The sequence below is a fragment of the Scomber scombrus genome, chromosome 10, assembly GCF_963691925.1.
Source record: "Scomber scombrus chromosome 10, fScoSco1.1, whole genome shotgun sequence".
Classification (NCBI taxonomy): domain Eukaryota; kingdom Metazoa; phylum Chordata; class Actinopteri; order Scombriformes; family Scombridae; genus Scomber; species Scomber scombrus.
Window position 1 is genome coordinate 27,390,914 of NC_084979.1, and position 27,215 is coordinate 27,418,128.

Sequence of the window (27,215 nt, forward strand, 5' to 3'; positions counted from 1 at the left end):
CGACTTACACAGGACTCATAAAGGCCCTGCTGTGAGAGCTAACTTAGTCTCTTCCTCTTTCTTTAAATTTCATCTCCCAACAGATTTCACTCCTTCCGAAAAAATGGTGAGTATGAAAAGATGGCACATCGTTACTCATCATATATTTATCTATTTGACCATATTTAAAGTGTGACATCATGCTACGCCCTAAATGGAGGGTAATCAGCTTGGCTAACAAAGCAGCATTAGTCAGCTGTGCACATTTGAGCTTTGATTTTAAACAGAAGCTTTGGTGCACGACGCCTCATTAAACATAGGCTTTGCTGGGATGACTATTTGTAATTTTAAACATCATTTTTGGTACATGCAAGTGTTACCAGACAGGCCACGGCCCAAGTTCAAGCATAGTCATGTCGTGGCTGCCGGTTTCTGGCTTTTCCTGTCTGCACATTGACCCAGTTGGCCCAGTTGGCTAAGGTCGCTGTGCTCTCATCCTGAAACATTCCTGTTTTATCGTCTGTTTGAAGAGGCCTGCCCTTTTTTTTTTCTTTTTTTTTTTATGAAACTGCAACCACAGGTTTTTCCCAAACAAAACCTATTCACTAAAAGCTTTATAGGGGCTTACTACTATTGTATGGAAATCTTAACTACAGCTGTGTTTGCTTTTAAAATATTGCACCACAGAACTTTTATTTTATTGTTTGCTCTCAGCACAAGATCTCCTTTCTTCCTTAGGTACATCATGTGTTTGAATAATCAGCCTCTCTCCAAAGGGGTTTTTCTATTGAGTGTAAATGAATGGGCATCATGTGACTGGTCATGATTTTCTGGTATCTTGTGCTTCACAAAGGAGCCTTTTTCCTAATCCTTGATCTTGCATTAGTTCTGCAGCAGTTCTCAAAAAGGGATGAGTCGCCCTCAGCTTTGAATCGGTTAACAATAACACAAGAACTTCAAGACAGATTTTCATTTGATCAAAGTTACTTCTTAATTGTATCCTGATAAATAACCTTTTTAATCTTATCTTATAGCGTGAGTGTATCTCAGTCCACGTTGGTCAGGCTGGAGTCCAGATTGGCAACGCCTGCTGGGAGCTTTACTGCCTGGAGCATGGGATCCAGCCGGACGGACAGATGCCCAGTGACAAAACAATTGGAGGAGGAGACGATTCCTTCAACACCTTCTTCAGTGAAACTGGAGCCGGAAAGCACGTCCCCAGGGCTGTTTTTGTCGATCTGGAGCCCACAGTCATCGGTAAGTGTTCATTAAAAATGTATAAACTTTTTTTTTTTTTTTTTTTTTTTTTTTTAATTTCCCCTCATTCAAATTCTGTAATTTTTTAATTTTCCTTAGATGAGGTACGCAGTGGGACCTACCGCCAGCTCTTCCACCCTGAGCAGCTGATCACTGGCAAGGAGGATGCTGCCAACAACTACGCCCGAGGACACTACACCATCGGCAAAGAGATCATTGACCTGGTGCTGGACAGGATCCGCAAACTGGTGGGTGACTTCATATCAGGAAGAAATAATTGTGTTAAAGATCATTATGTATCATATTTAATCATGTCTCTTCCTCTCTGTCCTCAGTCTGACCAGTGCACAGGCCTTCAGGGTTTCCTGGTGTTCCACAGCTTCGGAGGTGGCACCGGCTCTGGTTTCACCTCCCTGCTGATGGAGCGTCTGTCTGTCGACTACGGCAAGAAGTCCAAACTGGAGTTTTCCATCTACCCCGCTCCTCAGGTGTCCACCGCTGTGGTGGAGCCCTACAACTCCATCCTGACCACCCACACCACCCTGGAGCACTCTGACTGTGCCTTCATGGTAGATAACGAGGCCATCTACGATATCTGCCGTAGGAACCTCGATATTGAGCGTCCTACCTACACCAACCTGAACAGGTTGATCAGTCAGATTGTGTCCTCCATCACTGCTTCCCTTCGTTTCGATGGTGCCCTCAATGTTGATCTGACTGAGTTCCAGACCAACTTGGTGCCATATCCCCGTATCCACTTCCCTCTGGCCACCTACGCCCCCGTCATCTCAGCTGAGAAGGCTTACCATGAGCAGTTAACAGTATCTGAGATCACAAACGCTTGCTTTGAGCCAGCCAATCAATTGGTGAAATGCGACCCTCGCCACGGCAAGTACATGGCTTGCTGCCTTCTGTTCCGTGGTGATGTGGTTCCCAAAGATGTGAATGCTGCCATTGCCGCCATTAAAACCAAGCGCTCCATCCAGTTTGTGGACTGGTGTCCCACTGGTTTCAAGGTTGGCATCAACTACCAGCCTCCCACCGTGGTTCCCGGTGGAGATCTGGCCAAGGTCCAGAGGGCTGTGTGCATGCTGAGCAACACCACTGCTATTGCAGAGGCCTGGGCTCGGCTTGACCACAAGTTTGACCTGATGTACGCTAAGCGTGCCTTTGTTCACTGGTATGTGGGTGAGGGTATGGAGGAGGGAGAGTTCTCTGAGGCCAGAGAGGACATGGCAGCTCTGGAGAAGGATTACGAGGAGGTTGGAGCAGATACTTTGGGAGATGAAGATGAAGGAGAAGAGTATTAAACAGGCATACATTCCTTAATATTGTCAAAGCTTTGCCTTTTGTCAAAATAAAGTTGTCAATTGTGAAATTGTTTCTCTTCATTCATTTTGACAGGCAATGATGAGCTGTCAGTAGGAACATCTTACATACAGCGCTGCTGATTGTTAATTATGTCCAGTTTAAAAAAAATTCTCAACTCAGTTTATTTATCTAGCACTATTCATACCACACCTATTAAGTCGAGGAAATATTAAGTAGATTAAAAATTACATTCGGATACTCAGCTTTGGCAATGTCTTCAATTTGCAGTTTAAAATGTTATTCAATTAAAAATATGTATATAGTGTAATTTGCAAATATTAACACTAAAGAAGCTGGAGCTATCAAATATTTTCTATTTTTGCTTGAAAACCTAATGAAATGATTATCAAAATAGTTGCATATACATTTTTCTGTGCTACTTTACTAAGCTCCATAATAAGTTAGTAATAATACTGCTCTAAATCTTTAGAATAACCTAACTAACAATGTTAAAATGTGTGCGTATGAATAAATGTACAGTATCAGTCAAACCATAGTGATTTAGTTGAATATCAAAATAACATGTCCTCTGTAGAGGATTTTGCTGCTTTACCCATTTTAGTCACTTGGAGGCAGTGTTGTTCAACAGATGCAGTCTGCACTACCAACATGCTGAAGTCGCAGCAAACAAATCTTAAATGTCAAATTACTGCAGGCCACCAGTCGAGTTTTACCACCAGATGACATTTACAACATCGTGTCTTCCAGTGTAACATTTGCAGATTCTCACATTTACATATTAAGGTGTGAATTTTGCTTTCCTGTGAGAAGAACTGAGGCATAACCCCGGTCTGGTTTAAAATAGGGTGTGGTATTCACAGTGGCCCAAAGCACGGACGGGGGGAGGGACGGGGGTCCCATGGTTGCAGACAGGCAGACAGGTGGTGTTTAAAAATACTTAGTTCTGCACTCACTAGACTTGATTTCTTGTGGATAATGAATAATATTGTATTAAAGTTGTTAATCGTGGGATAAGTTTAGAAACTGGGAAAGGCAATTTATGATAGAAAAAAGACTTCTTTGGACTGATTCACTTACAAATAACACATTCCCAAATGTTGTAAAAGTTTTTTATTTTTTTATTTAATTTCAGCTTTGTAATTATGACCAGGTTTGGCTACACAAATGCATTTCCTCAAATTCAGCAATGTTACTGCACTAAAACAGACAAAACAAAATGGCTTCTACATTACACTTACCTACATGAATACTGTTTCATTGCACTTACCATTAAGGTCACCTAACAGTATGTCATTAATTAGATTTAATTAAAATAAACTACCAAATGTAAGCTCACGGGAGTAGATTGCTGTAGATTTCCCCTTTTCTTTTTGCATGAAAACAATGCACAGCCAGTCATCTGTGTGTTTATTTGCAAACTGTAAAGGCAAGAAAAAAAATCTTATTTTTAAAACCCAACATATTAATGGGTGAAAGAACAATGGAGAAATATCTGCAGAGTGCTCTTCTCAATGTAAGACATGGAGTTAAAGAATTGTCAATCTATATTTTGCTCCATCTCACAATTATGAGGTAATCTGACTCACTCCATAAGGGAAATAAATAAATTTAGGATTGCATATTTCTTTGACATAAATCCGACAACAGTGTTTTTTTGAATGCTGAAAAGATGTGCACTTCAAAAAGGTACAAAATTACAGACACATACACACCATGTGCCCTCATGCGTACAAAAGTTGAACTCGTATTTGGCTCTAAAGCACAACAGGCCCTGAATATAATGCGGTGCGGAACAGTGTGGACATTTTCTTTGACTTAAAACATGAAAACATGAACATCACAAAAGCTCACAGACAAACATGATCATCCCGGCCTCCTTGCTGCTGCTCCTACTACTCCAACATACAGTGATTTAAATAGGAAGCCCTATTTACTCACAGATCCTGGCTCCCAGCCCCCCATTTTCTGCTTTCTTATCTATTGCATAACATACACAACTCTCATTTAAAGCCACCTGGGTGTTTAACATGATTACAGACACCACAGGAACGTACAGTACATTAGCAGACACTCATAAGCTTCCTATTTTTCCTTCTTCTATTTGGTTCAACAGCCCTGAAACCAATGCAGCAGTTACGACAATAAATGCATATATAAATCCCAGTGAAAACATAAAATTTCACAGTGTAGTACACCACAGTCTCAAATACAGATTTTTTGCAGGATGCAATAGCCGAAATGCAACTCACGACGCTTTGGATTGTTTCTTAAGAAGAGTGAAGAGCAACAAGATGAAAACCTGGCTTTACAGCAGCATTTGGATTACTACAGTTTGCAGTATTTTCTGGTATTTTCTTTTTCGATAGGACTGACACACTTAATTACACATTTCAGACTGCTAACTAATAAATCCTTTTTTTTTTTTACCATACGTTGGACATTGCAGATAATTAAAACAATGATCGTTATGGTTAATCACTCCTAAATCCTTCACACATCTGCTGCAGCTGTCTTTGCGTCCTAACGATCAAGTTCAAGGCACAGTGTAGAAAAAAAAGTCTGTATACTGTATGTTAACATCAGCTGGCATTACATTAACACAAACATGTCATGTGATGATACGTAATTATCTACCGAGTTTGTCTAATCTGCCAGTGTGTGCCAATTAAGGATGTAGTTAAAAGCCTTTTGCAAAAAAAAGTTGACACACACTGTGACAAAATTGTTCTTCAGTGCATACTATCCCACCCTGCTTCTCCAGTGTAAGCACAGAAATCCTCCCAGCCCCTCCCCCCTCCCCCCGTTCGTTACTTAAACACACAAACAACATCATATTCAGATGTACTGAATCACGTCAGTCATTCAGTGTCCTTCAGTTACTCTCATGTCTGGAAAGAGAGGAGCTTCTCAGAGCCTCACACAGTCACACCAACAAAAACCTTTAGAGGAGCTGCGGCTGTCTGCGTGAGGCTTTTTCTTTTTCTTTTGTCCCCCTCAGTGGTCTCTTTGATCTCTGGTCCTCACTGAGAAGGAGGAGGCAGGCCATCTCTCTCCAACACTGCTGGTGACCTGCAGGAGAACAGGATTTGTCTTTTTATGTGCCTCATTCACTCACAAAGAAATGTTTTTTGTGCATGTCATATATTACCTGAGATGGTCGACAGTGTCTCATGACAAAATGTGTACGAAGAGAATAGCCAGGCCAATGTTGAGCAGGATTACCATGCAGATCATTATGGTGTTTGGGCCCTTTGAAAAGAAAGGAACATGTGAGAACAGTGCATGTCATCAATTAGTAATGTTTGATTGTAATAAACATAACAATATGAATATATTATGTTAAGTTTCACATCCTGTAAATAAGTAAAATTACATGTTCTAACCCTTCATAGTATCTCATCATAATTAGTCTCTATACCAGACTTCTGAACCTCAAATCTATCTTTATTCACGAATACCTTATTAATAATCCTTAATGAAGCTTTCAGAGAGCAGAGAGAGAGAGAGAGAAAAAAACGTTCACAATCACACTATATTACAGTCATATAGTATGTTGACTAAAACAGGAAAACCTTTTAGCTGTCATGATTATTGAGCGTGAAAAGGCAACAATATTTTTAAATGGTAATTTTTGTAGAAAAACAGGTCAAATTTAGTCCAGAACACCCTCACCGTACAAATATGTGTATCAGCTGCACACACACACACACTAAAAAGTTAACTATTTACATTTTTGTATATTCTGGGTCACTTTGGGAAAAGTCATGAAATTTCAGGTTAAAAGAAAGCTGTTTAAAGTTTTTGTACTACTGTCATATTTGGCTTGAACAGTTTCTAAGCTTACTCTCCAATATAGTTATTTACTTGGTTGGTGACACTGGCATTAAATGGTATTAGATGATATCCAGACTTTTACTCTTCTCTTGTAATATCTATGTAAGCTAAAACTTTTAGAATAATGTTGGTGATTTTTCTTATCCTCAACAAATCTCACGTGCAGAGCTAAACCAACAATGAACTGATCTATTTACAAGTATTGTGTGTGTATTAACAGCCTGATATATCTTACTCCTCTGTACAGTAGACTTCCATTGTTATCATAAAAACTACTGAAAAACACATCAATGAGCCACACTGCTGCACTGCATGACATGTTACTTCGACTTTTGCCACCACTGTAGTTTGTTTAGAAATGGCTCCAAAGACTAATAACATTAGCCTAATAACATTGTTCCTTGGGAGGCACTCTGTACTACATTACACATTTCTCAAAGACCTTCAGTACAAAGTCAAGAGATTGTGATATTTAGCACAACAAGCTTGCGAAGCTCTGTAAATCCAATTGACACTGATTACACAGAACTACTCTCTGGAGACTGAAAACGTGAAAACTAACATGCTTAAAACATGTCCCCCAGTGCAGCAGTGTGGCTCATTGATGTGTTTTTCAGTAGTTTTTATGATAACAATGGAAGTCTACTGTACAGAGGAGTAAGATATATCAGGCTGTTGATACACACACAATACTTTAGTTAGTAGATCAATTCATTGTTTGGTTTGGCCCTGCATGTGAGATTTCTTGAGAATAAGAAAATATAGAAAATCAGAAGCCTTATCCTTTAAAGTAAAGCATTTCAAGAAAAATATATGAATAAATGAATGAATGTGAGATAATGAGAATATTTACTGTCTTACCTCCAACTCCATAGACTCCACAGGCACTTCCTTACTAGGGCTTGACACCATGACCTTCTGTCGGGCCTCTGCTTTGGGTTCCACCTTTGGTGCTAGTTTGTTAACAGTGGCTTTGACTTCTGATTGCTTGTGTACTATCTTAGGTTCAAGTTTTGGTGCAGGTTTGGGGGACGGAGCGGGACTGGGTTGTCGTCTTGATAATGGTTTTGTCTCTGCTTTGCTTGGAGGCCTGCTCGCCTCCCTGGACTCCACTTTGTTCTCAGAGACAGACGGCACTCGCTCGCGGACTGATGGTGCTTTTTCAGTTTTGAGCTCAGGTTTTTTAGACTCAGTGTTGATAGCTTTGGAGGACACTTTGGAGGAGGGGCGAGGCACTTCTTCTTCATCTGGGGCGATGAGGCTATTCCTTACAGGGGCAGCAGCAGCAGCAGGAGCGACGTCTGGAGCTTTTGCCTCGGAGTCATACTTCTGCAGAGCCTTGATCTCCAGGTCGGAGCCCTGCTCGGCCTTGTTGCTCTGACGGCTTGGGGTGCGAGAGGGGACACGATTGCCCTCAGGTGCAGCCAAGGTAGAAGCAGTAGTGGTTGCTGAAGGTGTATTGGGGCGACTACTCGGCCTGCTGTTGGGTTTACTGCCACCCTTACTGCCACCACCTTTACTGGTTTTGTCTTCATTCCAGCCGCCTGGACCGAGAAGTTTGGGGTCCTCCTTGATCATAATGCCTGGGCTGGGGGAAGGGGTGCGACCTAGGGACGACCCAGGCATGAGGCTGTCCAGTTCATTCATGAGTGGGCTTTCGGGTGGTGTAGGCGGCGGCTCCTCCTCAGCCAACAGCGGCTCATGCATGACTGGATCAGTGTTCTCACTGCCGCCCTCCCCAACATCGGGTAACACTCTCTTCTTCAGATACTCCGGACCTGCGTAAGACCAGTTCAATCAGTACATGAGTATTTTCACAGAGTCTCTAGATATTAATGTTCTGAGCAATAGTAGGTGCTGTTGTTACTTTATAAATATATAAACAGTCAGACAAATTAGCATTTTTTGTTTAGCTCAGAATGATCGGCCGCATAAATGGATAAAAACAAACATTTCTGCTGTTTAGCATAGTTAACGTGGAGCCTTTGTTTCTCTCCCCATACAAGACTAATCAGTGTTGACTACATTAAGAGAAAACTACTGAAGGCTTTTTTAGAAACTGACTTTGTAATACAGCTCCGCTACTCCCAAACCAGACTAATTTCCTTTGACTAAAAAATCAGGACATTGATGCCAGAAGTGAGACCTAACACCTCAGAGATCAACACTATAGCTATGCCCCCCCCCCTCCCCATGTAATCCCCTGTGACCACAGTAAGCAGGCTGAGGCTATTGGAATTACAGGTAGCTGCCCTTTGACACACATTTTCCTTTTATGGGAGCAAACGGGCTTCAAGTTGGTTTTTGCTCACATATCAGTGAGAAAATGTGTAAAATGCCAAAGAAACTCTTCACCATGATGTCAAATTTTCAGCGGGAATATGAGATAAACTTATGAAAAGTACAAATGTTTATCAAAAAGAAGAAAAGTTAACTTCTTCATATGAAAGGACAAGCCTGGCAAGATTCTATATTTTTGTTATCGGCAATAAACCACATGAAAATGCCAAAACCAACAATATCTCTGTCTCAATACTTTCTGTCTTCTCTACAATATCTTTAGCTTTCAGCTCAAAGCCCATTGTTTTTTTTTTTTAAAGGGTCACGCATGTATAGCTCTGTATAGAATAATATCCTTTTAGCAGCTTTTAGCAAACATTACACAAACTGGAGGAAAATTTGTTTTTGTCAGCCAATGCTATGTTGTGGCTCACTGACATGTTTTTAATAGTTTTTGGACATAAATTGAGCTCTATGGCACAGATGAGTAAGATATATCAGGCTTTTGCTGCACAGAAAATACATGTTGGTTTTGGTCTTTTCATGAAATTAGTTGAAAATGTAAAAAAATGCAGAATATCACTAGACTTGTCCTTTAAATTGTGGGGCTGCAGTGTTGTTTTCTCTAGTGAGAATAAACCAGATGGTGCACACACACACACACTGACACTGTCTCTTTTTGGACAACAATGGAGCTGTATGCCACTGAGTAATAAGATACAGTAGATCAGGCTCTGCCTACACAGCCAGCATTTGTCAGGATCAGCGAAGTGTTAATTTTGGTCTTCTCATAAAGTTTGTAGAGAATAAGAATATATCACTATGCTCCTTTATATTGTGACGCTACAGTGTTGTTTTCTCCAGTAAAAATAACACGGATGGTGCACACACTGACACTGTCTGTCTGTGTTTTTTATCTCCTTGGTGAGAGATCTTTCATGGAAGAATGCAGAGCAGGACTCGGCCAGGCCTCGTCCATTTGTAGTATTAGTCAGAGACAATTCGGGCAGCCACTCAGAAAGTTGGCTTCTTTCTGTCTGTGGTCTGACTCCTTTAAGCTCTGTTGAGAGAGACAGCAAGGGGGGAAAAGGCTCCTAAATAGCTCTGGTGCTTTTGTGTGAATGTGTAAGTGTGCATCGCCAGACTCGCAATGAAACTGATATGTTCCCTCCGACCCAATAAGATGTTCCTTTTTTAGACATTCAAATGCGACTACCCTTGTGGTGAGCCTCAGCCACGGATCCACTAGCCCTAGCTGGAGGTGCGTACAGGGACACAGTGTAAAACTAGACACATGGTTAGCATTTAATGTTTGCTGTTTCCTTTTGGGAGAGACTGGGAGATAAGATAAGCACCAGGTTTAAGTGAAAATAAGTGCTTTAAAGATAAGGCTGGTCCTATTTTCTTATTGTTAACAACTCTCATGTGCAGAGGCAAACCAACTACTAACAAGAATACTCGTATTACAAGTATTGTGTGTGCATCTAAAGCTTGACATATCTTATTTCTCTATTAAAAACACGTCAGTCAGCCGCATTGTTGGATTGGGTGATATGCTCCTTTGCCCTGAAGAGTTTTGGTACAGTAGTTTGTTGAGAAATGGCTCCAAAGACTAATAAGCGACGTTTTCAGTCTCCAGAGAGCAGTTCTGTGTACATCAGAAACCAGTGCACATGTGCAGGAACGTGGATCCTTTTACAGACCATCCACATCCTTTTACATGTTTTGCTACATAACACAACCTCTTGACTTTGTATTACTAACTCTGTGCATGTCTCGAAGAACTTCACTACAAAGTCGAAAGGTTGTGACGGCACATCAAGCTAGCAAAGCTCTGTAAATGGAGCTGCGTTCCCAAGCGTGCAGAGTGGCATCTACCTTAAACAGAACTACTCTGCTGAGAGCTTGCTGTTATTAGTCTTTGCAGCTGTTTCTAATCAAACTAAATTGACCGTACTCTTGGTGGCAAAGAAAAATGTTGTCCAGTGGAAGGGTGGGGATCATTACAGTGTTTTTAATAGCTTTTGGACAACATTGGAGGTCTATACAGCAAAGAGAAAGAAGATAGATCAGACTTCGGATCCACGCACAATATTTGTAAGTAGGCCAGTTAATGGTTTGGCTCTGCATGAGCTTTCTTGACAATAAGAAAAATAAAAAAATATGTAACATCATAATAACAGCTGTCTAGTTGGTGCTTTCTTCATGTTTTTTATCCATGGTGCTTTATTCCTCTCGGATGAGAAGTTGACGTCCACTGACCTGGCTGGTAGAAGGACGGGGAGAGCTCTTTGGCCACCAGTCTGGCAATGCTGGACTCACTGTTGGAGGCATGAGCTGACTGTTCAGCTGTGTCTGACTTGGCCTTTGCATGACTCGTCCTGGAGGGGACACACACAACACAATTCATAAATCACCGGTGCTAAAACGATCATACAGATATCATATTTTAATTACACCATTATTGGCATGAGTTATAAAAGAGAGGAAGACAGAAATCATTTTGATATGCTGAGTCATACACCGAAAATAACATTTGTGCTGGTGGAATAGTTAAACATTTTGGGACATACTCTCATTAGATGAGAAGATCGATAGGCCTACCACTTGCATATCTGTAGGATAGATATGAAGCTACAGCCAGAGAGTTAGTTTAGCTTAGCACAAAGATTGAAAGCAGCTGGGAACAGCTAATTTGTCTCTGTCAGATTAAACTAACGAGATATAACATCATCATTAATGAGCTTTGGAGGTGCTGGTAGTTTTGCTTGTTAGCTTTGAGCAGAGCCACGCCAGCTGTTTTCCTATTTTTCATTATATTCATTAAAAAAATCTTCTCATCTAACTTGTGGCATGAAAGTGAACAAGTACATTTTCTATAATGTTAAACTACTCCTTTCTCAACATTTCAGCTCACAGATCAGCGCTGCAAACAACAGAAATGAATGAAGATGACAATATCACATTTTGTTAGAGAGCCTGTGACCTCAGTTTGTGAAGCTGTTAAAAAGTCTTCAAACACTTTTATATGTTTTTTTTATTATAGTTTAATGGTGCAGTTCTGCTGCTACACATAATCAGCCAACAAAGTGTCACATAAAACTGAAAGTATTAGTTAATTTATCATTTAGTAGATCAACAGAAAATACACTTTGCAATAAATAAATTGTCATTTTTAAAGCAAGAAAAACAATAAACTGCTCCGAGCTCCAAACGATTTCCCTTTATATACTTTATGTGATACTAAGTGAATATATTTGGATGTTTTACTGTTGGTTCGTAAAAAAACATGGAAGGCAGTTTCTTGGGATCTGGAAAAACATGTTTTAGGCATTTTTCTATTATCTTTTTATACCCAAAAATTAATTGTAAAGATTGATTATTAATGAAAATAGTGAGTTGGTTAACTGCTTCGTAGTTAGTTGCAGCCTTATGACAATCACTCATTTGTTCTCTCAGCCATCATGGATATCATCACGTCATATCTTAATGTATATTTTAATAAGCTTTGACCTTCCCTATTAAACATCATTTATGGACTTTTGAATATGATGGATTAAAACAGTTTGAGACTGACCAAAAATACCACAACACAGGGTTTGTTTATAGTATTCAATCATGTTGAAATGAAGGGCACGGATGGTTGCCGGTCATGTGGCTCATTAGTATTATTAGAGGAGGTGTCCTTTTCTGCTGTTGGACAGGGACAGAAATAAATTATGCTTTTACTCCCCACAGCGAGTCAACGAGTTATTGCTGGCAACTCACTGAGGGATCCATCATCACACATATTTCTATGTAACAGAGAGCTGGAGAGGGGACAACAAGAGAGAGAAGTGACGAGAAACAGCACAGCCGAGAACAGTGCATGAACTTAGAAAAGATTTTAGGGTGATTTTCCTCCATGTCATAGTTTTTTTTTTTTTTTGGAAAACACAAATAGTCTGCAGCCAAGCAAGCCACTCTGTGAGACTGTCCTTATGCATAGCATTGCTTTGAGCTACATGCTAACAACAGCATGCTAATATGCACTCAAGAACAATGTGAACGCTGATGTTTAGCAGGTATAATGTATTTTAATTGATGATAGCACAATGGGTCACCAATTTTTTTTAAATCCATCCGAAGGGGAACATGAACATTTTTATCTAATTTCATCGCAATCCATCTAATAATTGTTGACATATCGCCTTTCAACAACAAGGCAACTCAAAGTGCAAACATCAAGAAAAACTAAGAGAAACAACAGACAATATAAAAAAGACATTTAAACAGGATTTAAAAGGTAAAATAAACAGAAGACAGAATTAAGATGAAATACAACAAGATGAATAAATATTCACAATTTTAATAATTGTTTAAATTAAGAGACCTGAGTTAGATCATTTATCAAATACATGTTTAGTTTTGACTCTGTGGAGAGAAAGCAGACTTGTCCAAGGTGACCTGAGAGGTCTGGATAATTTATAATGCGGCAATAAATGCCATAAATGTTTTTATAACATTTATTGATACGTGTATTGTGGCCCTTAATCAATCAGTGATTTATAAACCAACAGCAGTATCTTAAAATCAATTATTTAACGAACAGGAAATATAAAGGTCTGACATGTGGGGTAATGTCATCCAAGTTCTTCACCATGTCTTTAGAGAGGGCTGTAAAGACTATTAGAGCAGGACGTAAATCCTTTATTCTTGATATATTCTATAAATTAGACTATAGGCTGATTTAGGCTAAAACCAGCTGTGAATACTGAAAGTTGGAGGCTGCTGATATTTGCTCCACATTAACTGAGAGAATACCTGATTATGATTACTCTGTGGATACTTGACATGATTTGTAACTTTACACGTAGCTGAAAATAGCCTCCTGCCCACTTCAAGACTCAGCGGGGAAGGTGCTTCCCGCTGGAACAATTACAGACTCTTGAGGTTTCCTGTTTGATATATACGAGCTCCACCTGTCCACACACAGTCAGCACCTCTTCTTCCAGGAACTCTTACACACGTACCGCTCAAACACACGCGATGATAATTACGCTGAAATTACTGATTAATTGTAGAGTTATAATAACAACAGCTGCTGTTTAGCAACAAGCTTTTTGGTACAACTCCCAGTGGTACGATGAAATCATACCACATAAATAGAGCACATAATAACGAGATAGTGAAGCTTGTTTTCTTGAGATAACGGCATTAAAAAATTGTATTTCAAGCATGACTGGTCTCAGCTTCTGTACACCACCACCACCACCTATTAAAACCTCAATAATGAAGGTAAAGTAGATTTATCACATTTCTGACAATGCAAACAAAAACTGAAAATGTAAAAGTGAAGAATTTATGGCAGAGCTGTTGTATTGAATTGCATCAGATTGCACAGGTGTTCACTCAGTACATTTTTTGGTGAGTATACCCACAAAGAGATGTAAATTATGAATAATTTATGACCACATTTGAGAAAAAAATTAAAACAAAAATTCAACCGGCTGAAATGTGGCTCTTGAGGACCAAACATTTACATTTTCTGCTTCTATTTGGGGAGGTTTCACACTTTTGTAACAACACTGAAGTCAGATTTTATACAGTTCGATGACAGATTATTGTAAGAAACTTCAATTGTATCATAACAAACGGAGGTGCCAGAAACACATTTATTTGGTTTTTGGCTCTCCCTCCAAACAGAGTGAGCGTGTTTAATAGTGGACAGAATGGCAGCCGCTCAGTCCTGCTGGTGGGTTGCCAGTTGGTGGGAGGAGGAGGAGAAAGGATGGCGACAGATGGCTTCTTCCAGCTATACTGACTTCCAGCGCGTAGCTCAGTCGTACCACAGTGTGCACTTTGTAGATAATGTGATCTAAACCGATCAGCAGTGGTGGAAAGTAACAAGTAAGTAAGTGCAAAAGTATCATTTCAGCTATTTGTACTTTACTTAAACCTGCGTTAACTCATTTTTAAGTCACTTGGGTGGACACAACATTGACATATCTTCATCTTTAAGTTAACATGTTGAACTTGTTAAGCAAACAGTTGCTTATTTCCACACCCAGCAGTTACAGAGCAACATTATCATTCATTTGGAGTTGTGTTTCTGTCCACCAGGTGAATGGAAGTCCAATATTCACCCTCTTTTAGCTCTGTTTTTGGTCTCTATTATCACCTGAGATTAAAGCCCGACCGGTATATCGGTCAGTATTGACCTATCACAGATATATCGGTATCTGTGAATATGTTGTGCGATATATGCCGATATATTTTTTTAATTTGTTAAACTTATATAAGCAGCATGTTATGTAAATGTAATCCTTTTTCTTAATTCAAATTTAATATATACATGTTTTTTTTTGTTTTGCATTTGTTTTTACATGCGGCACAGTGGTGTAGTGGTTAGCACTGTCGCCTCACAGCAAGAGGGTTCTGGGTTCTGGGTTCGAACCCACCGGCTGGCTGGAGTTTGCATGTTCTACTCGTGCCTGCGTGGGTTCTCTCCGGGGGGTGCGGCGTCCTCCCACAGACCAAAAACATGCAGGTTGGGTTAATTGGAGACTCTAAATTGCCTGTAGGTCTGAACGTGAGAGTGAATGGTTTGTCTCTATATGTTAACACTGTGATGGACTGGCGATCTGTTCAGAGTGTACCCTGTGTCTTGCTCAATGACAGCCGGGATTGGCTCCAGCCCCCCTGTGAGCCTATGTAGGATAATGGATTTTTTTATTCATAGCTAATCATAATGATTTATTTATATATAAAGTTTGTTAAACTAAAGTTTGTTAAACTGTAAAATATCATGGCCTTCATTATATATCCAATATATCAATATCTAAATTTCATACTTCCTAATATCGGTATTGGCATTGGTCCCAAAAATCCAGTACCAGTCGGGCCCTACCTGAGATCCAGTAAAGCAGCAACCTAAAGCCAAATCAGCAAAGTGACTTGATGGTGAACTACCATTCACAACTCACACAGTGTTGGTCAGTATGATTTCTTAAAGCTTGCAGTGGTTCCCTTTGTATCATAAACATGCAGAAACTCCTGCACTGATTAGCACTAACAATAACATGTCTCCTTGTATGGGAGCTCGGCCCTGTACTGCACTGCAAAAACAAACAATCAAACATACAAAAAACAAAGACAAAAACAGATTTAACCATTAAATAATCATCCAAGTCATTAAGATGTAGTAGATTGCTGCATTATCAGATATAACCGACTGAAAAAAACAACAACTGTCAGTGGAAAGTAGAGAGCAGCTGAGTACCGAGCAGTGTTTCCCTAATGCAGTGCTATATTTGAACTTTATAAGCCGAACATTATAATCTATCCTCCGCTGTTACTGTGTGCTAAAAATTTGTGTAGCTGCTAATAGTAGGTGTTAATAGGTGGCAGGGCTAATATGGGGATTGTTTTTGACTGAAAATTTCCACCTGCGCACAGATTAGCTATTGTTCAGCTGTTGGGTGGGTCTAAATGTTTGATACCAACAGTGATTTTATAACAGGTGTCATCTACAAGCAAATGCTCTGGTATATCATTCAGCTGCTGCCTTTACTGGCATCATGAGATGGTGGAAAGATTTCTTGGTTATCTAGTGTTAGAGACGACTTGACTCTGAGGCGCTATCCTGCTGAAAATGAGGAAATACAGACTGCACATTAAACTTCAGGTCTATATTTATATTCTGAGGCTTTACTGGTATACTTCTTTGCATGATTTAAAGAAAAACTCTTTATTTATCTTATACTGGCCCTTTATGCAGCCACTCCGTTCAGGCTGTCTGAAACAGGCCGTTTTAGCTCCTGTCTCTTTAAGACCACTAATGCAATGAGCTAACTCTGTTCTGATTGGTTAGCTTTCAGAAGCTGCTAGGATTTCTCTACTTTTTCTCATTCTTTACTTAAAAATGTAAATTTCCAAAATACATCCAGACACATTTGAGCTGAAATCTCATCCAACAGATGTGAGTCGACAACACAAACAACCCATGGAAACACCTTTGCAACAAACGTTACCAAACCATTGTGGGCAGGCATGAATGATCTGACATCAGTTCAATGAAGAAGTAAATTTAACCCTTTCACACATAGTTGTCACTGCAGTGGACAACTATTCAAAAGCTGTTTTCTTATGCATGGATTTTGATGGCAGAGTTGCTCTTCAGCCACCACAGTGGACACTACTGCGTCATCCCATACAGTACCACTTCATCTACAGTAACTTTTTTGGTTGTAAATCAGTCTATTTATGTTATTATACTGTAGATTATACCTTTTCATGCCTAAAGTGAAATAAAAACACTCATGCATGAAAGGGTTAACTTTGCAAGCAGAGCAGAGCTTTTAAAAACATGTTTACAATCATTCACCGTTGCATATTATGAGCATATTATGACCAACTTGTTAACAAACAGTTGCAACTCATGTTTCCAGCCACCAGATTAATGTCAGTCCAATAGTCACTCTCCTATTAGCTCTGTTTTTGGTCTCCACCAACTTCTGAGGAAAACATCTTTAGCTGGTAAATGCCTTACGGCTTATGCTGTTCACCACTTGGTCTCTAACTTTGGCTCATCCGAAAACAACTGCCAGCTGCATCTGGAAATAATGCTGATGAGCGTGATGTGAGTAAACCAAACGTTTCGGGGCCATAACAACATATGAGGTGAATGACGTTAAAAACACTGTAAATCGGGGGGAACAGCAGAGTCTTGATGATAATTATCTGTAATTTATCACTATGGGCAACTCCTTTCAGATGTGGTCCACTATTAATAGAAATAATATCGATTACAGCCGCTTCATGTTTTCTTCAAACCACAAGATGATGTGTTAATCTATTATCAGAGCTCTTGGGACACTGAAACCCCTGAGAATATCTGTAAGATCTTGTCATGCCCCTTCCCTTCAAAAGAACAAAAGAATCCAGGTCAAAATTTACCGGAGTGGCCCTTTAAGTTGTATTACTGCCGCAGTCTGTGTTGGCCTTCAGTGTTTCTCCGAAAACAAACATGACATTTGACACTGTGACCTAAATACCGCTTATGCTTTTAGGGCTGCCTTAAGGAGACGCTCGTTGTACTCTGAGGAGTGATGAGACATCAGCTGTAGGAAGAAGCTCAGTTGTTAAAAAAAATTGCCGTCATCACCCGGACCTGTGAGATCACAGAGCAATCTTATACTGTAAATCTGTGCAAACGTCTTCTCCTTCAAATTACTCTTCTGCTGTTTTCTAAGTATCTGTTTTTTGTCACGCCGCAGTTGTCCCGGAGCCTGCTGATGGGAAGAGATATTCTGTCATTCTGGCATGTGCCACTGGATCTTTGTGGAGGGTCCTATTCAACTCTGTAGCGTGCATGTAGGTTAGAGAGAGAGAGAGAGGGGGTTAAAGACAGAGAGAGTGTGAAAGAGTGATTTACTTTCTATAAAAAGACGACTAAATGTTTCACAGCATAATTAAATCGCTTTGCCAAAATACACACATATTAAGTGCTAATTGAAACCACATTATTGCAACATTGCTTAGAGTTCACGTAAGACATAGCTACATCCAATTTATCTAATTACTGATGAGGTATTTTTTTCCTCTGTGGCGTTATTTCTCATTAAAAAAATTAACTTGCAAATAGTCCCGAGCTGAGGTCAGAGCTGAACTGTGTTTACAAGTGTTACGACCAGCTGATCGCTCACCGACACGAAATGCACGTCTCAGCAGTACAGTATGTAAACCAAGCCGAACAACTAAAGCTAGGTGTGGTACATGTATACGCTAACCCTTTATACCCAAGCACTCGCTTATGAGCTGTGTAATATTTATATCCAGAGAACCATTTGACACCACTGCTGACGCAAGATGGACCAGGATCTGTCATCTGTAACTGTGTAGCAGTGGAGCTGAAGCTCATAGAGGGTGACAGAGAAAGATACAGACAAAATCAGCTGAATGTGGAGCAGAGTTGTGTGCAATATGAGGCAAGTATTACATTTCCTAAAGTAGGACAAGAGTGAGTAAAGTAGTAGCCTGAGGTGTGCACACAAAAAGAAAGAAGCACCAGGATTCAGCATATGAAAACAGTCTGGATGTGTGTCTGTGACGAGGCAGGAAAAATGGGGTTTGGAGGCAGGGGGGAGGGGGATAATCAGCTGTTGCATTCCCCTGTGATTGTGATACAGCAGGAGTGCGTCTGTCCATATTTAGTCAGAGCTCCTCTGTGACCACTGGGCCCCTGTGTGTGCGTCATTTACACCCTGTCCTGCCACACAGGTCCTCCTCCAGACACCCGACTGCCAGGCCACGCAACAGAACAATGTCCACAGAGTGTCTGAATGCCAGTGAACTCTTAGCTAACTGGACTTGAAGCGGCCAGGTCTGGCAAAGCCGTGCAGTGCACAGGTTGTACATGTATTTTTAACACTTGACATCATCGCCAAAGGATCACAGAGTGAAGAAACCACTGCCAGGAACAGATGTGTCATGTCTCCTCCGCTTGTATAATAATGGATTTCAATTTAATGTTCAGGACCACTCTGGAGTAGCTGTTGTTTAGTTAGTCTTCCAGTAGTTAGGATTTTTAAATAATAAGTATTTGATGAGGATGTATTTCCCGAGGAGATATGTTTGGTTTGGACAAAGTAAAGGCCACCGAGGTGTTGCTGAAAGCAGTCCAACATAAATAAAAGTGTTTGCTTCCATTCTCAGCTCCGTCCAGGCGCCTGTGGACACGCTGTAGGTGAGCTTAAAGCTATGATACAGTGAACATCGTCCCATAACTCTTATATACTGCTTATACTCTGAGTAAAATATTTAGATTTCAATCTGCAGGGACAGAGGTCTGCAGTCCATCAGTGCAAGTCTCACTTCTGTAAACATGGAGCTTATTTCAGGTGCTGAAGACGACTGTAGACACAAAAACAACACCGCCTTGTACGGTCACGGACAAAACTGAAGGTAGACACGCACACGTAAAAAAAACAAAAAACGTAATAATAAGAAAAACATCACTCCCAACAGTTTGATTGATTGATTTAACAATGCACAGTGGTTTGAAAGGAAGCCCCAAGTTCAAATATACCCATAATCAGACAGATAATAGCATCAGATCTGAAGATTGATAACACTCTCATTTGTGTCAGGCTACAGGAAGCAGCCGGTTATCTTTCCCAAGCACAAACACAAAATACACAAACAAAATATAACGTGTTAATTAGTGACCTTTAGAGGCGCCAGTAGACAGAGCTAGCCAAACTGTTTCCCCCCGTGCTATCTTAATGATAAGCTAAGCTAACTGGCTGCTGTCAATAGCTTCACATTTAACAGACAGATATGAGAGAGGTGTCGGTTTTTGCTTCTAACTCTCTTGACTAGAAACTATTCCAGATGAAACTGTCCCAGCCTCGTGAATTTAGATATCATTAGATTTTCAGTGGTGAGTGAAGTAGTTAGATCATTAGCTTAAGTATAAGTATTAATACATCAGTGTAAAAATACTCAGAAGTAAAAGTTCTGCATTTAAAAACCTTCTCAAGTAAAAGTATAGAAATATAACAAGCTAAATGTAAAGAACTGAAGTGAAAGTACTCATTTTGCTGAAATTTGGATATTAAAATAAGTCAAAGTACATTGTTAATACTGATGAGTCAATGCATAAGTAGCACACAAGAGGTGGAGCTACTGTTGAGATTATAGATTGGGTAGGAAAAAAGAAAAAGCGAAGTTCTGCTACATACATTTCAATACATTTTTCCAGAACTTTTCTTTATTATTTGCATTTTTGTGAAATATTGGAGAGTTTAACCTTATTGGGCCTCAAACAGTAATTTGAAAACATGTGAGGCGTTTACAGGGGAAATGTCTCTTTGATAGAGCTGCAAAACAACTCACACTTTTGTAAAGCATACATACGTTTAAATTGTAACTTAAATGCAGTATTTAATTACATTCCACCGCTGTAAACTTGCATGTAGTCAAAGTTCACTCATTCGTTTGGCTTATTTTGAATCTGCAGCCCCATTGCAGTTGTTTTTTTTTTAACCATTTTGTTTGATTATTGGTTTGTCTCATTTAAATCTTTTTAGCTCCTCTGTACTCAGATTTATTCTGTAATCGGTTCTTCAATGATCTTTTGTTTCATTACAGACTTAATGTGTTGGAAAAGTTTCTGAAGAACTTAAATTGAAAGTCCTCTGGCTGCAAAAAGCTGGACTCAAAGATGAACGAATCTGCAGCAAAAAGCATTTTCTCGCCATCTCTACACCCACTAAGAACACTGATGAAGATGAAATCAGCCATCAAGTAGTCGAACAGTTACTGCTGCAATGTCGGGCACTGAAGCTTTAAAGTTTATCGAGTTCAATTTCTGTTACTGCCGCAGGTTGTGGTGAGAAATTACAGCAGAGGAAATGTAATATTCACAGTTCAGAAAGGCAGATTTAGCAACAGTCACAGAAACACATGAGGGAGAAACAATGTGAGGTAATATCATGTCTTTCCAAACAGTCTTTTCGAATGGTACAATCACTGCAGGGACTTAACTGAGAAATAATGTCACATTGTCAGCAACATTCGAGTCCAAACAACTTGTATTGCATCCTGATGGATAAAAGGGATGGATTTAAGCATTTGGTTATACCCAGAGCATGAAATCCTAACAACCACTTAAGCCACTGCAGTGATTATTGCTTATCTTTTATAGAGTATTAAATGACTATAAGCGTCTGTTTGGTTGTGTTTTCCAAATGAGTGGCTCTGAATGAATACATGAATGAATGAATTAAGTGTCTCTTTTTATTGTTATTGTCTCTCATTTAACTTCATGCATTGTCCTTTGAGTAAACCTAGCCCCAGTTTGTGCCTCCCGTGTATTAGCTTTACATTCAGATCACAGAACTAAGCATCCAATTTTCCAAAGAGATAAATAACCAGTGATCACTGAAAAGGTATTTTCAGAACCTTCAAAGACTCCTTTGCTCATCTGGATGGAAATCTTTCTCTCTGCTGCACAATGAAAAGAAATAGTTTTAATTTTGAAGTAGTCCTTTTAATTCATGTCCAGGTAGCTGAAAATGAGCTTGTTGCAAAAAAACCCCAAAACACACATTACATATAAAAATATAAAAATAATGCGATGTAACAACAATGTATTCAAAAATAACTGACTGTGTTTGATTCATCTTTGTTTCAATCAGGAAAAAAGTCGCCACTTCAGAAGTTGGTAAAATGTTTTTTTTTTACCAATTCAGTGCAGCATATAATATTTTTTCAGCAGATAATTAGATGAATCTTTGAAGTCTGCAAATATCTTCAGAACAGCAGTAAGTGTAGTTAAATCATGAAGTTTTTCTTATTGTCAACAAATCTCACGTACAGAGCCAAACCAACAACAAATTGATCCCAAACACAAGTATCGTGAGTGTATCCAAAGCCTGATATATCGTATTCCTCTGTGCAGAAGACCTCTGTTGTTGTCCAAAAACTATTAAAAACACAGCAATCAGCCACACCGTTGCTCTGGGTGACATGTTCCTTCACCACAAAGAGTTTTCTGTGTGTTTGTTTAGAAACGGCTCCAAAGACTAATAACAGCGATCACGTTTTCAGTCTTGGGAGAGTAGTTCAGTGTAAGGCAGATGCCACTGTGCACCATTCCACAGTGACTTACACAGAACTACTCTCCAGAGACTGAAAATGTGATTGCTGTTGTTTTTCTTTGGAGTCGTTTCTAAACAAAGTACCACGACCATCATCTGCAATGTGAAGGAACATGTCATCCAGTGTAACAGTGTGGCTCACTGATGTGTTTTTAATAGGGTTTGGTAAACAATGGAGATCTACAGCACAGAGGAATAACAATTATCAGGATTTGGATACACAGACAATACTTGTAAGTAGGATCGATTCATGTTGGTTCGGCTCTACATATGAGATTTATTGAAGATAAGAAAAGTACAGAAATTTGCCAGACTTATCCTTATTTTTCAGAAAAATTAATGTGCTTTTACTGTAATATTGTACATAAGAGGCACAAAATGGGGCTATAGTAAAAAAAAAAACAGTTATTATTAAACACACACTTTGTCTTTATCAAAATTCCACTGCTAAACAAGATGCAACACAAATAACGAGCATCAACTCTCAATGTCTGTTCTTACCTGGAAGCAGCGATCTCGGCCTTCTGCTTGCCGATGGCCGCAGCCCTTTGAGCTCCTTCCACCGCCCGCTCCACCTTCTGTTTGATCTTGCTTCCCTTCAGCGAGATCACCCTCTTCTTCATCGCCTTCACCAGCATGTTGTTCATGTATTTGCCCTCCTCCTTCCCTCCCTCTGCGAAGGTGGTGCAGCCGTAGCCGTGCCTCTGGTTGTTGAGCCACTCGCCCTCGTACTTTAGCCCACTGGACCTTTCGCTTATTCCATATCCTGAGCGCTTGTCGTTCTTCCACTCGCCCATGTAGACCTCTGTGGTGGTGGCGTCAATGTCGGCCTCCACTGGGGGGAAGTCCTCAGCTCCGGCCAGGCTCTCGTCCCCGATGCTGGAGTTGGTGTCGCTGGCGTTGGAGCTGAGAGCCGAATCCGTCCTAAGGAAGCTGATCTTGCTCTTCTGGCTGGCCAGCGAGGTGCTTGATTCAGACTTCTTCAGCTTGCCCAGCAGGGAGCTCCTGCGGAACAGGCCCTTTTTCTTGGGTTTCACGGTATCTGGGTCCACCATGAGAGTGAGGGCGAAGCCACCACGGGACGGTCCCAGTTGGGTCGGCGTGGCGACAGGTGTTTCCTCACCCGAAGCATTGGTGGTGGTGATGACGGGGATGTCTTGCTGCAGGACGGTGCCGTTGCTGTGCTCGCTGCGAAGGGAGGTCAGGGAGGTACGAAGAGGGGAGCGGACAACTGCTGCCATGCCGTAGGGGACACTCTGACGGACGCCATAGCCGTGCCGCATCCCGCCAGTGAACTGACCTTGGAAAGTACCTGGAAACATAAGAAAACCAGGAGTGATTATTTTGTAACTGCACCACAGACCAAACATCAGAGGCTATTTTTAGCCACGCAAGCAGCATGTCTCAATGGGGGGCCATGGGTCACTCTGTCATTGGGGGGTCGGTTCACAACTTGGGTGACAACTATTGCACAGATTTCATATCTGTTTCATTTCATTTTGTGTCTTTTCCTCTAGTGCCACTATGATGTGTTTGTGGTTTTGTGCAAATGTCTCGACAACTTTTGGATGGATTGTCACCAAATTTGGTACACACATTTATGTTCCCCTTTGGATGATTTGTAATAATTTTGATGAGCCCCTGACTTTTTATCTAGCATCATCATCTGTTCAAAGGTTAATTTTGTCCAATAACCTACTTTGATTGATTATCGAGTACCTGCAAAGCTAATGACATTCCCATCAGCCTTAGCTGTACTTTATGTTTAGTGCTAATTAGCAAATGTTAGAATACTGACAAGCTAAATTAAGATGGTTAAACATTATACCTGCTTAACATTTTAACAAATTTACTGTGATTAGCATTTAGCTCAAAGCACTGCAGTGCCTAAATACAGCCTCACAGAGCTGCTAGCATGGCTGCAGAGTCTTGTGTAAAACTATCTGTACGTTTATTTCTGCCAGAGTGTCACGATATTTATATAGAGTGAAAAGTCCCATTTATTAATGCACTCACTGACAAGTCATCTTGAGGTCTTGTCTCATGCTAAAATTGACATGTGTGTGGATTAAAGTGACAGCTAGGCCTCAGACCGTGAGGCCAGCGGGGCATTGGGGGCTCGTGGGCTATTATTATATCTTGACATCTGCTGCCATCACATCCCCCCACCGCAACTTCCACCAGACTGGCCTTAAAGCTGATGAGTCAGCTGTTAAGGAGGGAAACCACTGCTATCGTACAAGCGGACATCACCACAATCGATTTTTATCTGTCTAACTTATTTAGTTTCCTCTACAGAGTCTCGTGGATGATGAGTGGAAAATACTCACTTAAAATGTAATCTGATCTGGCCTGTTATCAACAAATTACATTTAAATGGCACACAAAGTACATTTACTCAAGTAGTGTATTTAAAAAAACACATTTTAAGGTAATTACTCACATTACTCATACAAACACTTTTACTCAGGTAAGATTTTGAATGCAGGATTTGTAATTTGAGCATCTTTAATCTGTAGAGGAAATAATTTTAAATGCATTTCAGTGAAGTTTTGATTGCAGAACTGGTTAATTATCAGATTCAAGTTGTGCATATAAAACATGTGATTGATTTATAAAATGTGACATATTGAAATAAGTTAAACTATGCAACAGTATATAAAGTAGTTAGTAGCAGCTTCACCAACACCAGCTACAACATTGGTGATATAATCCAATAATATGATAAAACTTTTGTTACTTTGCGGTTTATGCACAGGTACTTTTACTTGCCACGGAATTTGAATGCAGGACATTTTCATGTATTTCTTACATTTTGATAGGCCTATGATCACTTTTAAAGGATCTGAGTGCTTCTTCCACCACTGACCTGATTCAAAAGTCCACTGATGAAACATAACTAAGTACATTCACTCAAGTACTGTATTTAAGTACACATTTCTGTGAGTATTATCATTTTGCAAAACATACAATATGATCATCTTATAAGATATGATGTAATGTTATAAATTTAATCACCCAACAGGAGATAAAAAAGTCAAATTGGCTTCACCTAAACCAGCCACAACTGTAAAATACTACTTAAACGTCAATGCATGTTAAGGATTTTGACATTTTATATACATTTTGCTTATAAAATACTTCACACTACTTATTAATCTGTACTTAAATGACTTGCTTGTATTTGGTTGCAGCATTGCAACTTTTACTTGAGTAAGGGTCTGAATACTGAATACTCCACCATTGTGCAATCCACGTCTCGATCTGTCAGTAGTGGATGAAGTCAAATCCTTTACATAAGTAAAAGTACCAAAATATTAATGTAGAAAATACTCTGTTACTCTCTATGAAGTATGTCCTGTGTGAAAAGTCCTAGTAAAGTAGAAGTACTGCAGTATTATGAGTGATGTAGTATGCAGTATTACAGTAAAAGTACTGCAGTATTATGAGTGATGTAGTATGCAGTATTACAGTAAAAGTACTGCAGTATTATGAGTGATGTAGTATGCAGTATTACAGTAAAAGTATTGGTTTGGTCCCTCTGACTGATATATTATTATATATGACATCATTAGATTATTAATAGTGAAGCATCAGTGTTAGAGCAGCATGTTACTGTTGTAGCTGCTGGAGGTGGAGCTAGTTTACACTACTTTATATACAGTTAGCTAGTTTAGTCCAGTGGTTCCCAACCTAGGGGTCAATTCTGATACACAAATCTGTTTTCAGTTTTTGGACTTTTTCTCTAGTCTTTGATTTTTCGGTGAAATGTTGGATCATTTGAACATTTAGCGAAATTAAACCATGTGAGAAGTTTAGAAGGAAAGATCACTATTTGGTGGAGTTGTTAACGACTCATAGACATCTGAAATGTGACACTGACTACAGAGTCAAAGCTTGTTATATCATCCACTGTGTGCAGATCTTCATCTGAAAAGTAACTAAAGCTGTCAAATAAGTGGAGTAGAAAGTACAATATTTCCCTCTGAAATGTAGTGGAGTGGAAATACAAAGTAGCATCAAGTGGAAATACTCAAGTACCTCAGAGCTGTACTCAAGTTCAGTACTTGAGTAAATGTACTTAGTTACTTTCCAACACTGCAGTCTGTACAGTAAATCTCACCTCCATCAGCATACGTTTCTGTTCCATATCCATCTTGAAGCCCATTATTCCACGTCCCTTCATACTTTGCTCCACTGCCAATACTTTGCCGGATGCCATATCTCCCTTTAAACCCATGAGTCCATTCCCCTTTGTAAATCCAGTGTCCTTTGGTCTCGACCCCCAGACCATGACGCTTCCCCTGCGACCAGTACCCCTCGTAGGTGTTCCCGCTGGGCCAAGTGTAGACTCCCACCACCTCGAATCCGTAGTTCCAGGAACCGGAGAACTCGCCCTGGCCTTTGGGTCCGGTGCAGATGCCATGTCCGTGGGCTTTGCCCCCCTCCCAGCCTCCGCAGTAAGCTCCGCCGTCGTCAAACTCAAAGCGACCTCCACTCATGCCTCACCGCAGCTCAATAACGCACCGATCAGAAAGTAAAGCTGTTCAAGTCCGTTACCTGGCTAAAGATAAAATCTCCCTCAGTCTGACTTCACCTTCACCTGACATCAAAACTGCTTGGAGATATCCTTGGTGCTGAACTTGTGTCTTCTTTTGGAGTTGGTTTGAGGATTTCTGAGCGTGTCCATGAAGCTCCGGGGCGCACTTTTACGCAATTTTGGTTTTTTTCCCTCTCCTCTTTTCTTCAAGTTATTCCACTCAGTGTCCTCTCCAATTGGATTTACTTGTGAACCAACTACAGATTCCTCCTTGAATTAATAAAATATGCTGTGTTTTAAAATTTGGAGCCAGTTACCGAATTATTTCTGTATTTTTTTTTGCGTCCTGA

General features: G+C 40.1%; 2 protein-coding genes across 3 annotated transcripts; one reads left to right on the forward strand and one right to left on the reverse strand.

The window, feature by feature from the left end:
• Window positions 1–18,180, forward strand: LOC133988183 (tubulin alpha-1C chain-like). 2 transcript variants are annotated; one of them, XM_062427740.1, is made up of 5 exons: window positions 1–106; window positions 1,014–1,236; window positions 1,336–1,484; window positions 1,572–2,610; window positions 18,171–18,180. In XM_062427740.1, the coding sequence occupies exons 1-4, from the start codon at window positions 104–106 to the stop codon at window positions 2,544–2,546; spliced, it is 1,350 nt and encodes a 449-aa protein (XP_062283724.1). In that variant the 5' UTR covers window positions 1–103; the 3' UTR covers window positions 2,547–2,610; window positions 18,171–18,180. The 2 variants fall into 2 exon arrangements, with proteins under 2 accessions (XP_062283724.1, XP_062283723.1); XM_062427739.1 differs by having other exon boundaries at window positions 1,336–2,610.
• On the reverse strand, window positions 5,737–27,067 carry jph2 (junctophilin 2). Its single transcript, XM_062427738.1, has 5 exons — window positions 26,449–27,067; window positions 22,827–23,637; window positions 10,945–11,063; window positions 7,264–8,180; window positions 5,737–5,817 (listed from the first exon to the last, which is right to left on the reverse strand). The coding sequence occupies exons 1-5, from the start codon at window positions 26,825–26,827 to the stop codon at window positions 5,737–5,739; spliced, it is 2,307 nt and encodes a 768-aa protein (XP_062283722.1). The 5' UTR covers window positions 26,828–27,067.
• Between the last annotated feature and the right edge of the window lie 148 nt (window positions 27,068–27,215).

What these genes read in the sequence shown, in the direction of transcription:
- LOC133988183 (XM_062427739.1), top strand. An exon ending in TCTGGAGCCCACAGTCATCG is followed by an intron (nt 1,237 to 1,335) that starts GTAAGTGTTCAT and finishes AATTTTCCTTAG; the next exon opens with ATGAGGTACGCAGTGGGACC.
- jph2 (XM_062427738.1), bottom strand. Translation starts at nt 26,827, where the DNA reads ATGAGTGGAGGTCGCTTTGAGTTTGACGACGGCGGAGCTTACTGCGGA. An exon ending in AGAAACGTATGCTGATGGAG is followed by an intron (nt 23,638 to 26,448) that starts GTGAGATTTACT and finishes TTATGTTTCCAG; the next exon opens with GTACTTTCCAAGGTCAGTTC. An exon ending in CCCGTCCTTCTACCAGCCAG is followed by an intron (nt 8,181 to 10,944) that starts GTCAGTGGACGT and finishes GGTCTTACGCAG; the next exon opens with GTCCGGAGTATCTGAAGAAG.